This window comes from Montipora foliosa, chromosome 6 (assembly GCF_036669935.1).
Source record: "Montipora foliosa isolate CH-2021 chromosome 6, ASM3666993v2, whole genome shotgun sequence".
In the NCBI taxonomy this organism is placed as follows: Eukaryota; Metazoa; Cnidaria; class Anthozoa; order Scleractinia; family Acroporidae; genus Montipora; species Montipora foliosa.
In genome coordinates this window covers 15,551,196-15,568,695 of record NC_090874.1, presented here as the reverse complement: position 1 = coordinate 15,568,695, position 17,500 = coordinate 15,551,196, and the positions used below count along the sequence as shown (strand labels likewise).

General features: G+C 38.7%; 2 protein-coding genes across 2 annotated transcripts in view; one reads left to right on the top strand and one right to left on the bottom strand.

Annotated features, from left to right (window-relative positions):
* Positions 1 to 4,845, bottom strand: part of LOC138006819 (uncharacterized) — a 10,629-nt gene extending 5,784 nt beyond the window's left edge. The window contains exons 1-2 of the mRNA XM_068853405.1: positions 4,774 to 4,845; positions 3,221 to 3,367 (exon numbers count right to left, since the gene is read on the bottom strand). Of these exons, the coding sequence (XP_068709506.1) occupies positions 3,221 to 3,278 (58 nt within the window). The 5' untranslated portion in view covers positions 3,279 to 3,367; positions 4,774 to 4,845. The remainder of the gene's footprint in view (positions 1 to 3,220; positions 3,368 to 4,773) is intronic.
* Positions 4,846 to 7,164: 2,319 nt separating this feature from the next.
* Positions 7,165 to 17,394, top strand: LOC138006818 (U4/U6.U5 small nuclear ribonucleoprotein 27 kDa protein-like). The gene is made up of 10 exons (XM_068853404.1): positions 7,165 to 7,347; positions 7,447 to 7,503; positions 10,599 to 10,656; positions 11,384 to 11,410; positions 11,823 to 11,852; positions 13,482 to 13,520; positions 13,721 to 13,794; positions 13,980 to 14,056; positions 15,947 to 16,011; positions 16,735 to 17,394. The coding sequence occupies exons 1-10, from the start codon at positions 7,305 to 7,307 to the stop codon at positions 16,787 to 16,789; spliced, it is 525 nt and encodes a 174-aa protein (XP_068709505.1). The 5' UTR covers positions 7,165 to 7,304; the 3' UTR covers positions 16,790 to 17,394.
* Positions 17,395 to 17,500: the final 106 nt, after the last annotated feature.

Below are 17,500 nucleotides of genomic sequence, written 5' to 3'. Positions count from 1 at the left end.
AAGCTTTAAAATACAAAGACATGTATGGCTTTCTTTTTCAAATTGAAGCTTAATTACCTCTGAAAAATGCGTGGTTACCCCCAATTTTCTTTTTGGATACCAATACTACTTACTAAGATCTACTTTCTCCGCATAATTTTAAACCGCGCAAAAATATCCCTGTATTAGTTTGCATCATCACCGAGAGGAAATCCGAGTATCTCGAGATGCGCAGAAGGTATGCGCAATGACAATAGTAGGCACCGTCCTTAACTGATAAGTTGCCTTATCGTACCCAGACATCCATTATAGTTTCGAAGATGGACTGAATGAACTGAGATCTTCGTCAGAGTTCTTAAAAACCGACATAAAAACAAAATTCTCTCGTTATAATTCCTAACGGCACTATTTTGGGGGTACTAAAGCTGTTTTCCTGAAAAAGTAGGGTTTACCGGGCACAATTGTAAAAAGCTCACTTTATCGACGGCTATTTGACAACTGTGCGATGTTACAGCGCCCTCAAAGTCTCTGTTGATCCCCAGGGGCGACAGGAAATCAACTGATCTCTTAGTTTAATTTCTTGTCTGAAATTCGCCATCAGTCCAAAAAGTTGAAATCTCTAAAATTATACGAAGTTATGCACTCATTTATTCATCCATTTATCCAACCACCCATCCATCCATCCCTCCTTCCGTCCTACAATCTGGTTCGTTAGTGCATTCGTTCGTTGGGCGTTACTAAACACAGGAACGCAATGTAACGGAACGGAATATACCGGAATAAACCGGAATATGCCGGAACAAGGCGGAATGATACAGTACGAAAGACAACCCGAACAAAGTCAATTTCAAGGCGGAATGACTCTGGGGTAAAGCGGAATGACACCGGAATGAAACAGAATGAACAAGAATGGTACCGGAATATACCCGAAAGAGGCAGAGCTGGCGCGAGCTTTTTTTTTCCGAAATAAAAAATGAACAACATAAATTAAGAAGATAATAATGATAAATACAGCAAAAAAACGGGCGTTACTAAACACAGGAACGGAACGGAATATACCGGAATAAACCGAAATATACCGGAACGAGCCGGAATGACACCGGAATGAGGCGGATGACACCCAAAGAAACTGAATATAGCGGAATGAACCGGAAAATGCCAAAATTTGGCGATTTCGGTTGCTTCTGTCAGCTTTTGTTGTGTCACGTGATTCCCTAAGGGAATTGGTGTCCTACGGTATCAGAAAAATTTGACAGGTATATCCGTCGCTAAATGAATAATTATTTGTTGTGGAGGTAATATGTTTTGCTGTGAACAAATACAGTAGCAAGAGAAACAATGTTATTCTAAGTGTTTTTTGCTATGAATCTTGGAGGCGGCTTTCACTGTGCTAGTCAAAAAACCCGTGAACATTTTTATTTCATTCTGACAGGTCAGTTGTTTATTGACCAATCACAATCAAGTTCAGCGAACCACAAACTAATTACCGTTGCTGCTTGCCTGCTTCCCACGACCCACACGTGATGGAGATACACGGAAAATAATTCGTGCAAACCGGATCGGAAAACTCTTTTTGACTTCCCGATTGTTGGCAATAATGCCATCGAACCTGAACGCAGTGTTTCCTTGTTTGAAAAAAAAAAGAGTCAGAAGCACAGAAAAAAGATCGATCGCTGATAATATACATACATGAAGAATTTTTTTTTCTTTCCGCGGAACAAAAATTGAGTAGACAGCACAGACGGCCCAGGCTCGGAGGGTAAGAATTTTAAGGATTTGTATTGGAATCCCGATAACAAACACTCAAAAAGATATTTACACGCAAAAGTTCTCAATGAAGAAGCCGTACTTTATTGTCCTGATGACTTCCTCGCTTTCTGCGCTGTTATTTGCCTGATATAATGCGATTTAAGCGACTTCTCGGCTTCCCGGGTTGTCACTCGTACATAAATAAAGGAAGCGCTGGAAAGTCGTTTCTAGCTTACCTCAATCTCGCCGATAAAATCGCACTTCTCCGGCATCAGTCACGCTCAAACTCAGGTGAAAGCCACACGGAGAAATTTACTTCCCTTTAACCAAGTTTCAAGGTCCAGCGAGTATTCATTGCTGAGAAAAAGCCGTCTTTATACTAGACGAATTTAACAGACGCAGAAAAAATGTTTGCCTAAGTTCGTCCCGGACGAATTATGCGTCTCTAGTATAAAAACGGTCAATGACTTCCCAGCGTTACTTTCCTTTATTTATGTACGAGTGACAACCCGGGAAGCTGAGAAGTCGTTTAAATCGCGTTAAATCAGGCAAATAACAGAGCAGAAAGTGAGAGAGTCACCACAACAATAAAGTATGGCTTCTTTATTGAGAACTTTTGCGTGTCAATATTTTTGTGAGTGTTATCGGTCCTTATAATTCTGCCCCTCTGAGCCTGGGCTGCCTGTGTGAACGGCTATGCAAATTGTGAGCACATATCGTGACTCGTTCCAAGCCTTGTTACTTCCCCTTTAATGTAAACTGTTTTTTTTTTCTTTTTCTGCCAGTCTCTCTATTCTGCATACTCATTCATTCACAGTCTAGAATGATGAAAATTTACATTTTGTTCCCTTGTCATTCCGGTCCACGTTAATCAGATTTATTTTGGTGTTCTTCTGGTTTATTCTGTCTTATTCTGGTGTCATTCCGCCCCGTTCCGGTATATTCCGGTACCATTGTTATTCATTCCTTCTCATTCCGGTGTCATTCGGCTTTATTCCAAAGTCATTTCGCCTTGTTCCGGCATATTCCGGTATATTCCGTTCCGTTCCATTCCGTTTATGTGTTTAGTAACGCCCGCTCTGGGAACGAGAACACGTTCGTGATGGTTACCTATGAATAATGAGGCCTCGTTCTCTCTTTCAAATCAAAGGTTTTCCGTGTGCTCTGTTGTTCTTTCTCCCAATAAACAATATTTATCCTGATTAAATCGATTGTTAATTAACTATTCTTATTTTATGGTTTGCAAACGCAGTGAACCGAAAGCACCCGCCTTTCATGGACTTCGTGCACGAAAATGTGACGCTACTGACGTTGCCGGTATGTCTGTCAGATGTTCTGAGGTTAAACAGATCAGCTCACGGTTTTCTTCTTTCGCAAGAGTTCGTCTAAAGGCTTTTCGACGAATAGAAGCACTGAAACCTATGGAATACTAACGACCACATATATCTGTGCTGCCGGCTGACTAAGAACAATCGTTCCTAATCTTACTTACCTTCGACACCACGCAACAATGCAATGGTTGTACCGAGAATACACCAAACAAACCACATGGTCACCGGAAACGTTCTCTCCCTCTGTCCAATTGGAAATTGAGTCCTGAGGCTTTTGCGTGGTTCTCTTTTGAGTCTATCCTGGCTCTCTAAGAACCAAATAAAGTTTGAATCAATTCCCACGAAAGCATGCCACCCGCGCGTAAGAAAATCTGAAAACCTTTGTGTTGAATTTCACCAGGCGCGAATAATTACGGTTTAGTTCGACTCGACTGCTCGTGAGTCTCAAAGTTGCTGTCATTTTTCTTTCAGGGAGAATAATTCACGAGTTAATCACGTGAACTAGCAATAAACAAAAAGAAACGGGTCTGATAATAAAAGCCCCAATTAACCGTATCTCACTCTTTGTTTGTCTTTTGTGTTCTGATAGTTTTCAGTCAGTCTATTACCACCACGTGGCCTATTAAACTAATTATATAAGAAAAACGAAACTGTGCCGCAATTGCACTTAAGTAATCACGTTTGTAGATTGGTTCTTGTTCACTCCAAAACTGAACCAATATAAAAGAGTAAATAAGGAGGAAGACACGCATAGACGCAGACCCAATAAAGCTTTGCATACTCAAAAACCATAATTGCAGCTTCCTAATCGGCATCTTTTTTCTCGGCATTTCGAAAGATGCTAAATGAAGCAGTACGGTGCCCGATATTTTTAATACTGTGCTTAATACTCACAATAAATCCCGAAAGCTTGGTTTACGTTTTTTCATGGATTGAAATAAAATCGTTTGTTTTGCTGAATTTGTTAACATTTCATTACTCAGATTTTTGTAGCCTGTCACTCGAGTATCTAAAGCCGCTGAAGCCAAATTGGGTTGTCTTATTTTCGCGGCCACCTAATTGAGTGTGGCCAGTTATCGGCGTAATTCACTGCTGTTCGACAGGTCACAGCTGAGCCTTCTCAAAGCAAGGTCAAACATGGAGTTTTCATTCACGTGCTTAGCAAAATAAAAATACTTTTTTCTGTTGAAACAGTTTCCCACGTGGATGGCTTGGAAAAATAGAGGATTTTAAACTCTGAATTTTCCTTTGTTTTCAACGGTTTCGACAGTTGTATGAATAGAGGGGTACCGAAGGAAGGGCTGTCCAGAGATGGCGCCGGAACATATTCCCTTGCAACTGTTGCAACCAAATTTGGTTTGCATCTTTTTAAAACCACTGATTTCACTGAATCCCGGATCATAGGCTCCCATTGCTATAAGCATCCACGGCGTCTTCTCCCTACATACATACTTAGTGCAGACTGTAATCTTACAACTTTTTAAACCAAATCAAAGGTGGAATGAAGTTCTCCAATCAATGAAGTGCTCCTGTGTATTAGTGACTATTCTCAAACCTTTTTTGCTGTGACGGTTTGTGCTTTTTTTCGTAGCAGATTTTACAGCCGATTTTCTTTGTTGGCGTGAAGTCAAAATAACTTGGAATGTCCCCTTTAATTGCGAACTCTCCCTCCCCGCTTGGTCCATGCATTACCTTGCAAAAATGTGACACATACCTTTCAAGGTTGTTCGACCAAATACCGGAAGTGGAATACTGAGAAGTTCTAGACAGTCTCCAAACGAGACGTTTTAAATACTATTTAATACACAAGCAGGAGTGTTTTATCAAATAGAAAAAATCCCTCAGGCGAAACACGTGCTGCGCGTGATTTTTAATGGCTTAAAATACTCCTCCATATTCAGTAGCCGTTTTGGCCAATCGTGCTGCAAAAAAGACTATTCTGGTCAAGCTCAGTGCGCATGGAAATCGAAAAACACCCTGAACAATGAAGAAAAACTGATTACCTAGTGTTACATAAGAAGACGCGTCAGTCCAGTTCACCTGGGAATCGAAGAAATGTAATTCAGCGATGTATAAATATTTTATTCACGTTAGCCTGTAAGCGTAACAAAGTTGCGGTTTAGTGTTTTGAGGGCTCTTGCACTGTGACAAATGCAATATGCCTCCAAAACGACAGTTAAGGCCGCCAAAGAGGGAAGAGCAAGAGAAAAAAGACTTGGAGGACTGCATTCCAAAGGCTATCAGGAACGCAACAAAGTGGGCGTTAAAGGTTTTCTCCGAGGGGCAGATATCAAGGAAAAACAAAGACCCTTCACAAGCGACATCGCTCCAAAATTGCAAAAAATTGTAGCGACAATCTTGTTCCAGAACACCGACAGCCGACAGAACCTGACGGAAAAAAAAACGACAATTTGCGACAGCGACAATCCAATTTTAACTTCGACAAAGCGACATCTTTTTACTTTGTTATTTCGACAGCGACATGACCGACCAGGCCAGCTTGACTCTAAATCTTCTCTTCTGTTGGTACATTTATTGTGCAAATTAAGATATATTAAACAAACCATCATTCAACACCTGACGCACTTGTTATGCAGTGAGCGTCTTATGTCTCATATTTCCTTTTTGGTACAAAGGTCGACATGTAGTCACGACAGTCATGATTCTCTGTAACTCGGTGACTTTTATCGCGTGTGTTCGGCTTTTGTGGCGCTTTTTGCTAACGTGGAGTACGTGAAATGGGAAAACATCAACAAAATCGCACAGCAGTCACAGCATTCTCAAAAAAGCAAAAAGAAGGACAAAAAGATCTGCAAGGGTAAAGAAAGGAAAGGTAAGTTGTCTGACACTGTTTACCAGTAATTACTGACTAATAATTACAAAGAGAGTTTGACGGTTAATAATTAATTGCAATTAATAATTAATATTGCGAGGGCTTAACCGTATAAACACTTCCGTAGCTCGTATCCGCTTATAGCTCCTCTCCACCCCCCTACAGCTCTCCCCGCCAAAGTTATAAGCCCACCCAAAACTACTTACGAATTGTGTAAGCCAGGGTTTACAGCCCAGAATTTAAAACAATTTCTGATCAATTCTGGCGCGCGGGCCTTAAAAGGTGGGGAGTAAACTGTTTTCTCTTTTGCATGCCGGAAGCGTGATAAGCAATGACTGTAACCAGTCAGCAAACTCTGACACAGTAATAACTTCCAAATTGTCAGCCATTTTATTTTCGTGTGGGTTAAGAGACCGAGAAGAGAATGAGCCTTAAAGGTTGCGGCAAAAACTGTTCAACAAACTAATTATAGTAGTTAGCAAATTTTGAAAGTGCCGCGTCCTTAACTGTTTCTCTTCCAGAAAAACACATGTTGGTGCCATAATGAGGCTCCTGTGGCTAAACCCGTTAAGGTCGCTAAGATCACCAAAACCGTTCAAAAGTCTATCTCTGGCTTTCTCAGTAATGGTGATCTCAGTAGTGGTTGATCTTCTATAAAAAGAAGGAAGTTTTTACTCTTAAAATTAAACAAAATTACAGGACGCAAAAATTAAGCACGTTTAGCCAAAATTTGTATTCTAGCGAAAAAGCGACAAGGACAATTGTATTGCAACGAAAAAACGACAGCGCAGTTTGTCTCTAGCCAAATAGGCGACACGTGGGCTGCAAAATGAGCGACAAAGCGACATCAGAAGTCCCCTCACAAGAGCAATGTTCCTTCAACTTGAAGGTCGACTTAGCTAAGATTCAGTCATTGGAATCATGAAATGCAAATGAACGTGAAGCATTATATAATGCCACCAGTAGCATTATATAATGCTTCATTTTCATTTGCATTCCATGGTTCATCTATTTACCTCGCTATTTCCCTGGGGCCCCGTTCAAATCCCTCCCCGGGGTTTTAGGTTTGTTAGGTGAATTACTAGGTATAACTCATACTCCAGAAGTATTAGCAACAGTAGGCCAGCCCCACCACTTTCGCTGAGAGCATCGGGAATTCGTGTTCTTCTCTCGGGCACCAATATGCGCCCGCCATCCTCTCCGCCATCACTTTTCAAAGATTTATGCGCAAGCACGATCTCACAGATGCGGCCGCGAACCAAAAATATGAGCCAATACATCTCAAAATTTCCGAAATTTCTTTGAAGAGTCGTCCTTGCAAGAAGTTATCCTTCTTGGCCGTTAATTGAACAAAACATTTTTGTAAGGGTAAACAAGGCTGATGTCTCTCAGTTTTGAGTAACTTTAAAACTATGGCAAGGAGCAGAAGTAGGAGCCGTTCTCCCCGTGGAAGAGGTGGGCACTTTGTGCTAAGGATAAGAACACTGTCACTGTGTGAACAACAATAATGACAAATTCGGTGCCCTAATGGCTACTTCATTTTTGCCTTTTAAGTTTTCACAGAGCGTCGTCGAAGTCGTTCCCGCTCTAGAGAAAGAAGGAAAGATGGTGGTAAGTCGCCTCACTTGAATTGAAAAAGTGTACAGTATATGCATACCCTCTATATACATACGTGTATGTAGATGGGTGAATATTTTTTTGATGAGCAGTCGGTTATACTCGGAAAAAACAAGCACTGTGCTACCTCTCTCTTCCTTGTTATTAATGTGATTTAAACTATACTTAACATACGGCCAACGCCAGCTTATATCCACATGACAACGACCAACTCGAACTTCAGTCACTGTACACTATTACATGTAGTTATTGTCTCGATTAGCTAATTTCTATCTGAGTGTACTTTTTTTTCTGTAATGATTGTCATATGTTTAGTTTTCTGTAAACGTTGTGCAATAAACTTGAACTTGAACTTGAACTCTAACTAGAACTTGAAACAGGAGTCGACTATGACCTTCCGATGCTTAGTTACTGAGAAATAGCAGACCTGTGGAACATTAATATCGGTTCAGTTGACTATTATTGTCCCAGTATAAGTGCAACTCATAGTTATCCTGACAGTTAAATGGCATATGCATGCTACATTTAATGCCGAAAGATTTGATTCTTTGAATCCACATGGAATATAGATACATGGCAATGGTTCTTTCCTTGACTGTGGTGCATTCCAAGCAGGAACTTGAAAATTTGACTGTGAGGTAAACATCACTGAACCTAAAGGTTGCTGTGTTAAAGTCAGCCTTCTATATTAACAGAAAATGGGGCATGTGTCTATGTATTTAGAAAATTTAAAAAAAAGAAAGAATGCTCAGAAAATGTACAAAGTATGTCTCGTTGCAATCATTAATAATGCTCTTATCAGCAGAACTCCCAGGCATTTGCACAATGATATTTGCAAATCCCCCCCCCCCCCCACCCCACCCAAAAACAGTATTTCTTTACAAAAAAGAACCATTGTCTCTTCCCCCAGGGATACATTAGTATGGTATGCTGTATTTTATGAGCAACAATGGTTTTCAAGTGAAGCCTTCACTTATGTCCAGGATTGACCCTAATTATATGCACGCCCAATTTTGACATCCAACACGAAGTACGCCCAATTTTGACATCCAACACGAAGTGTCCCTCTAAATCTTAAGCACTTGCAAGGTTGCTGCCTAACAGTCGCCTGATCGCCTGGGGCGCCTTACTTGCGAGCGCGGGCGACCAAGTGTCGGAACGAGTAGCCCGAACAGGCGCCTAAGTTATGACAAGGTGATTCATCCTTACTTCCTTGCTGGAGATTAAACGATGAAAAAAGCTATATGGTTGGAGAGACGGCAGCCAAGCAAATTCCACAAATAAACGACTCTTTGACTTGTAAATATGTTAATATTAACAGAACATTGCGGAGGGTTTTGCAGCGTTACCTCCTGGTAGACCACGGAGACTGGGTTGCAATGTAATTCCCAAATATGGAAAACCGACCTGATCATACGTTCCCTCTGTTTTTATTTACATACGTAAGGGCAGTTAAACTTGCGGAAAGTTACGCGACAAAGGAATGTTCATCCCATCGGCTTTCAAGAGCCTACTAGTAAAGCGTGGTACATGTATAATATTATTTGTAATGTGATTTCTTAACCTTGAATGCTGCAGAAAGAAAATATCTCATGTTTTGGTGATGTCTGCGCCATAGTACATACCAAACATTTTAACGTGCCACACATGCGAATCTCCTTTTTCCTGCGTTAATTGCTTTTGCCTGGTAACACCAATGGAGCTTTCGCAACAAGTAAGCAATACCTTCTTTTTTTCTCGTGTTGTCATTCGGAATTCGAGTAAAGGTGGAATTACGTAGTTATTTCAGTGATACAACTAAACATGCATTTCAGTGATACGATCGGATCACGGAAGGTTCTTCCCTAACTCCAAATACCTGGATCTTTATGCACTTAAGACGTGCGAGCGAAAAAATAACAAACAAGCAAACCACTTTTACTCTTCCGACATGAAATGTTGAAAGACTAAACTATGAATTTAATTAAAATAGCTGAAATAGCTTGATGCCAAATGAAACTAAAATAGCTGTATCTGTCATTTCAAAGACTCAAGGAGCTGTCAAAAGATTTCCTGGCTCAGTCTCTTGTTTCATGTGATGCTCCACCAGACTTGACCGCTTGTAAAGTAATATTGGAGATGGAAATTGCTTGTACCATGCCATTTGCGGGTCTTTGGTTAATTAATTAATTCTGGGCTCCTGAAAAAATCACTCAGGCTACTAACTTTTAATGTTGGAAGCGCGAAGGGCTCCCAGAAAATTTTCTTGGGCAGCACCCTTGACTTGCTACCTGTTTTCAACAATAAGGTAAGGGTAAAGGTTAGCATTAGTTTTAGCTTCTAAAGGCTAAATGTATCTGTTGATTTTTACTTGACGAGCAGCATTTGAGGGACACTTTGTGACATTAATCATCATCATCATCAATCCAATTTTGATTCGGGTTTATCCCCGTAGACAGGAGTGGCCGGATTTACCCCACTTTGGCAGCAATCTCTCTAACTCCCACTCTCCATCTCACTTGATTCATGGCATCCTTTTTCTCCAATCCAACACTCTTGCTCTCCTTCTCCATAATAATATTAATGTATTTCACAATACGAGTGATGTTGAAGTTGGGGAGAAGAGCAAGGGGACACTTCGTGACACTTATTTGAGATCTGTGTGCATCTAATTAGGGTCACTTGCCATTTTGAAATGTGTACTGTAGTTCATACCCAGTCTTTGAGGTCAAACAACAGTGGTTCATTTTCAAGATGACTGCAGCATGGTCGGTGTTACAAATCCCAGAGATAATGCTATGAACGTGCAAAAGTAATCCAATCCCCCTATCCTTGGCTTAAAATTTTGGAACAAAAGCTAACAAATCCCCTGTGTATGCCTGGGATGGCGGCTGATAAGTGCATTGTATGTTCTTATGCAGGCTGCTCAGTTGCATCCTTTTGCCCTAAATCCTATGAATGTGTGCCTAAGAATGTAAGCAACACCTCCAACGCTGTAGTTTTGGTTGTTTTCTCTTATCAACTTTAAAAGAAAAAAATGATGTACATAATGATATGGGTCTTTTAGTGATCCAAAAACTGAATTTACTAAATAAAATAATGTTCTTCAGAGCGGAGACGGAGCAGGTCCAGATCACCAAAACGAAGAAGACAAAGGTCCTTCTCAAGGTGCTGAGTATAACACATGATGATTACACTCTTCTTTCTTTGTTTGACTCAGAGTTTGTTAAAGATCAAATCCCTGTAGAGGTCCTATGTGGTACTTACGCCCTCCACTTTTTTAGAGGTACATGTACGCCAGTGCTCAAAATTAGCGGTTGTCCAGTCATCCCAGATGACCATAAAAATTACCGGGCGACTACTTTTTGGTAAAATGAAAAGTTGGTTGCCCAAAGAAAAAACAACAGGGCAACCCAGCCAAAAATAGAAAAATGTATTTCAACATAAGCAGCATTCGACTCACTTGATGGTTTTCTGTTGTCAATTTCTGATAGTTGTGTGAAGTTAACAATAATTATTTGCTGCAGTTGAGCATTTTCCTATGTTTTGAACATCAGTGGCTTTTACAAAAAATTGTCAGGAAAATTCACATGTACTGTAGCTGGTGATGGAGATCGAAGACTCCATTTTGAAAATGCTAAAACTTAAACCCAGACTTTCACACAAAAAAACCACAGGTGCATGCTTAGAACTATGGGATACTCAAGCTCCAACAGCAACACGGTGTGCATTAATCGTACATGTAGGGGGTTTCTCAACCAAATCTACGGGTTTAGTTCCCTGGCATTTGAAACAGGGACAACCTGGAATTTTTAATTTTATTTCAAGCACTTTGTAAGCTGCTTTAAAGAAAGGTGAAACCTTAAGTTAAATTAATGCTTATTTTCTCTTTTAGATCACCATCCCCAAGAAGATACAGGAGGTAATAGCTGTGTATGTGTTTTGGACTCTATATCTCCTACAGTGTGACATGCCTTACTGTGGCCACCCAACAAACTTTCACATTTTGACAATTACTTGTAAATACGTCAATTCAAACAACCCATTCAACGTTATTCAACAACAACCGTGCGAACTTTGCAAGGAGGGGTGACTGTCTTTCAAATTCGCTCACCCTGATTGGCGTATAAGTTTTAAAAAACTTTGTTTGGTGGCCACAGTAAGGCGTGTCGCACTGTAAAAGAGAATTAGTGTATAATTTATGTACCCAAATATTACCGGTATTGCAATTTTTTACTTTTGAATCTTCACTAGTGAGTTAACTTTTGTAGATTTATGTATCCAGCAACAGGAAAATTTTTTTTGTTTTAAATGGTTTCTTTCCTTTTTTTTAGGTCTCCATCTCCAAGGAGAAGGAGATCAAGGTGAAATATTTTCTTTGAAACAATTATAATAATTATTAATATTATTATAATAAATAGCGGTAGTTCTAAAATATTTTTTGATATATTAGAAGTCAATAAAATCATCCAGGAGGTTGTGGATTCTGTGGTGAACACTGCACTCTTGTAATGTTTTAATAAATTACTGTACAAGTTAGTACCAAGATATTATTTTATTCTATTGTATGAAAGATGATAGGAACAATAATTTTGTTTCCTTAAGCAATAAAATCAGCAGCTCCAGTGCCAGTGCTAAATATAGTTGACACATAATAAAGTTCACTATTTTTATTATATGAAGTGCACTGTACATGTATTCACTGTACATAGACTGTGGTTCTGATGAGGGCTTTAGTAGTTTCTGACTTGCTAATTTCTTAAACAAACGGAAAATGGACCAAAGCTTAAGACAGCCATGATTCCATCCAATTGAAAAGGTGAACCACTTTAATTTTTAACAAAGTAGTTTCTGAAATCCACTTAGCCTTTCTTGGCTGTGGTGCTTCATTTAATGAGTGAGCATGAAGCTAACAAACAGAAAATAGACCAAAGCTTAAGACAGCCATGATTCCATCCAATTGAAAAGGTGAACCACTTTAATTTTTAACAAAGTAGTTTCTGAAATCCACTTAGCCTTTCTTGGCTGTGGTGCTTCATTTAACGAGTGAGCATGAAGCTAGACTCCTTCACCCAACTTCAGCTTGAAACAACAAAAATATTTACCTTCATACAAGACATGTAGATGAGGATGTAGATTTTGATTATTTTAAGAGTCATCCAAAACATTAAATTAAGTTTCTTTAAGAGTCCTTTAAAATGGGAAAGGCACATTCGAAACTGCTACTGAGACAAAGTGATAGCTGCAAACTGTAGAATCCATGTTTTGACATACTGTGAACCATAAGAAGGGGTTATTAGACAGTTTCTAGTAAGAATGGCTGTCAAGATTTACATAAGAATCTTACAAGATCTATGTAAGAATCTGCAAAGATCTTAATAAGAACCTTGCAAGATCTTAGAAAGAACCTTAAAAAGATATTGTAAGAATCTTGTAAGATTTGTGTAGAATCGTGTAAGATAATAACTAAAATATTACAAGATCTTACAAGAATCTTGTAAGATCTTGGTACAAGATTCTTACAAGATCTTGTAAGGTACTTGTAAGAATCTTACTTAAGAAGTAAGATAAGATCTTAATAGGAACTTGATAAGAATCCTACTTTGATCTTAATAAGAATAATCCACTTGGGTGACGAGTCAAATCGTCCCAGGAATCAATGGAATCAATCTTTCAATCAAAGTCTTGAGTTTCTTTTTCCACTGAATGTTTCATAGTCTTACATGTAGACTCAGCCAACTCGCCTTAATTTTGTAAAATTGAAATGAAGGTAGCTTTGCATATCAAATGGAACAAACCTTCTCTTAACCAACACCTACAACATGTTGGCCAATCTCTTTCAGTTTAGGAGATCCCAGATGTAGTGGTTGTATTGATTCAACGAGTGTTTTGGTTCCCGGTTAAACACTCCCATCCATGTAATAAGAAGGGATTGATAAATACACTAGCTCTTAAAATCAATTTTCATGTACTTATCATTGCATTTCTGGCAGGTCATCATCACCTAGACACTCTCGAAGATCACGATCAAAGTGAGTGTATTTTACATTTGTCCAAAATGTGTTTAAACTTACATGTAATAGACTACACTTTCTTGAATGTTTACATCAATTGTCAAACAAATGCCAGTGTGCGTAATGCTTTAATAAGACTTGTGGCAAAATTGGAACAAGTTTTCAATGCTTTTTATGTTGAGAATTTTTGACAGAATTAATATTTTTCTCATGCTCAGGTCTCCTGACAAGAAGAAACCTAACAATGAAACTAGTAAAAAGGAGGGTGAACCAGGAATGGAAGAGGCAATAGGTTTGTGTAACGCTGTGTCTTGTATGCATTTATTTCTTTGGGAATGTAAAAGGCTAACATATTTGAAATTGTGCTTTTATTATTCATTATCTTATAATTCTTAATCATAATCAATTCCTGATCCTGTTTAGTAACTTGCTTTCATTATTGCCATTGTAAATTATCAAATAAATTGAATTTTTTAGATGGAGAACAGATTCTTAATGAAGATGAAGAAGCCATGATGAAGATGATGGGATTTGCTAATTTTGATTCCACTAAGGTTCGATAACCTTGCATATATTGATAAGAACTCGGGAGTGTAGTTGAGCTTAAAGAAATGCCTGGCCCGTAATAAACCCCTTGAGAAACTGATTTTACAGACTGCCCAAATGTGATATAGAATGCTTGCCTTTGTTTACTCCTAGAATGTACAGTAACATCCCTTTACATCTGCTTGCAAGCTCTCAAATAACTTAGGAAATAGCTGATGCCAAGATGCATTGACCCATTGTCTCCTAAACCCCAATCCACCTCTCCCCTCACCCCTCACCCACCCCCCCCCCCCTTTCCCCAAATTGACAAGTAGAAGCATCCGGAATTAGACAGGTTAAAATCTATTAAAGGGGACTTAGTTTTGGAGTGGAAGGAGGGGTTGTTATGTGGACTGATGCCAATACAGTAGTTGAGTGCTAAAGGCATCAGCCTTTAGTTGGGTATGGGGTTACAATTATTGCCCCCTCCTCCCCTCCCCCATAAAAATATAATAATGAGAATAAGAAATTTTTATTATTAATTTCAAAGATTATTATTATTTATTTTACTATTATTATTTAAATTTAGAGATTTCATGATTTCTTACTTTTCATAACTGTTACATTAATTCTCGAAAAAGTCCTGAAAGTGGGAAGAATTTGAAAGCTAACCTTTGTAGTATCATACATTTATATGTAGAATTCATTGCGTGGGCTTTCTAAAAGCTCTTTACACAATAATTCTGGCTAAGAAAAAGATGTGACATAATTGGCAACGAGTCAGCCAAGTGAAGACACTGCATGTAGGCTGACAAGGCGGCCGCAGCCTTAATAGACCCTAATCGTGAGAGGCTTGTGTATGCAGAAAAACTTTTGAGTTCTCTAGAGAAAATGTAATGTATGCTAAAGCAAGGGAACAAAGACCACTTACTATGTGATTTCAAGAAACAATGAAAGAGTGTTTTGATGTGTGATGTTATTAGACAAACTGGTGTAATGCAACATCGTTCACATGGATATTTATGATCAAGTGAAAGCACTTTTTTTTTCCATTTCTCTGGCCATTGTGTTGTGAAGACTTGCTTTGAGTGTTCTTTGATATTTATTTTCAAGCCAGCATGTTCTACAGTATGTTACTGAGTGAACAAGCTCTAGACTGAACCAGTGTACATGTTCTTATCGGCCACTGATTGCCAATTTTGTCCCGCGTGCCATTGTGGAGTAGAGCAGTTCTTTTTTTTGTTTGAGTTGAGTTGTGAACAATCATCTTCAATCAATAAAATATTCTTTTGTTTTAATGCTAATAAGCCTTTCTAGACTCACTGCCATGCACAAAATGTAAAAAAAAAGTTAACCGAAATAAGGCCTGTTGATCCATTTAACATAATTTATATTAAATTGGTTGCCATTTATGAAAGTGATCCATGACATTTATTTTTCCAACTTAATTATTGTACATGTATATTCCTGTTAAAATTACGGTCGTTCAAAAATTACAGCAGTACTTTCAATATTATTGCAAAAGATGTTGACAGTTACATCAAAGTGTGTAGTGGTTTTACTTACATTTCTATTGTTGCTGTGTTATTGTTACTTTAGTCAAGGTGAGTTGCAGTACTTTGAAATAAAAACATTTACAAATACCATTGGGTTCCAAAAATGGCACTCGGATACAAGTCTGCAAACTGTGTATTGTATTGACTGCCTCGTTGGCAGTTACATTTAGCAATTCGCTACTACTAGTGTTATAGTGCTAATTTATGTTTTTGGGAAAATTTCCAACACCTGACAATAGTTGCCTTTGGGTTGTAATTACTAACAGCACTTGTCCCATCAACTTTTGAAAATTGCAATGTTATTTTTTTTCAAATTTTTATTGCTTCTAACAAATTGTTGTGATGTTTTACACAACTGTTTAGGGTAAGCATGTAGCAGGTTCGTGCAACATGGGTATGTCAAGTGTAAAGAAGGCCATCAAATACAGGTAAGAGAGGAACTGATAAAGTCATATGTAATGAGAATTGCAGATGCTTAGAATATAATCATTATAAATGCCCCAAAATTGAAAACAAGTTCAACAACAGGTTCTCAGAGAATGAGATGTGCAAAATGTGGGAATGAGAAGCACACTTTTGCACAGCCATTTCTCAGGAGCAAGGCTTTTGTTCATGCTAGTATCCATTGTATGAACACTGGGGTGCAGGGATGGCACAGTGGTGAGAGCACTCGCCTCCCACTAATGTGGCGCGGGTTTGATTCCCAGACTCTGCGTCATATGTGGGTTGAGTTTGTTCACTTCTCTACTCTGCACCGTGAGCTTTTTCTCTGGGTACTCCAGTTTTCCCCTCTCCTCAAAAACCAAAATTTGATTTGATTTGTGTTAACTTGTTAATTTCAATTTACAGTGTCCCCGATTAGTGCTCTACAGTGCTAGAAGATTAGACACTTAAATAAAGTTCCTTTCCTTTTTTTTTTTTTTTTAACTGGAATGACTGTTTGTAGTCTGAAGTGGATGCCTGTTTGTTTTTGTGTTTTTTTTTTACTTCCTGTAGCTACAAAAACCACTGATCTGTGGAATGTATTTACAAGCAAAAGTGGGCAGGGAAATGACTCTGTAATTTGGGCCCATTCCACAGATCGGTGGTTTTCAAAGTATCATGTAAAGGATCCTTATTGTCATTCGTCTGGTTGTTTTTTTACTCCACAGGCAGTACATGAACAGAAGAGGAGGATTTAACAGGCCCTTGGACTATGTTAATTAGGCACACATTGTCTCGATACAACATTTTAACATACAGTGTTCTGAGTGAATGGAGACACAACATTGGAAAATGATTGCCTCAGCCCATTGACCTCTGAACCCCCCCCCCCCCCCCCCCCCCATCCAACATTGGAAAGTAAAGTTGTCTGGTGTTAGTGTAAAATCTATCATGTCTCACTTCTTGGGGTCAATGGGTTTATGAGGGAACTTAGTTATTGAGTGGATCAAGAGGTTGTTAATCCATGTTTTTTTATCAGTGCTCAAATTACTTAGCTTCATCGGTCCTTTTCGTTCTTTGTTGCTCTTTTTTTTTAAACAATTAAAATAGTAAGTCCACTCCTAGGCCATGTACAGCTGCTGAACACTGTTACAGCATATTCTGAAGTTAGAAGGAACATTAGGTAATCCTAGTCATGACTGATTTAAACATTTCCCTTCCATTCATGTTAGTTTCTCTTACACATTTTAAAAACTTGTTTTCAGTTTGTGCGATCAGTGTAGTGTTACCTCTATAGTGCACATAATTATGTTGCTGAAACATTTTCATACCTGGATATCGATGTTATTTTATGGACTAAAATGAAATAAAATTTACCACTGACAGCATACATGTAGCAAAATAATATTAATTTGTTTTCTTATGTTTTAATCTTGTGCCCTTGCCATTCCCTGAGTACCCTGGTTCCAGAGACTTGTTGTTTGAAAGAAAATA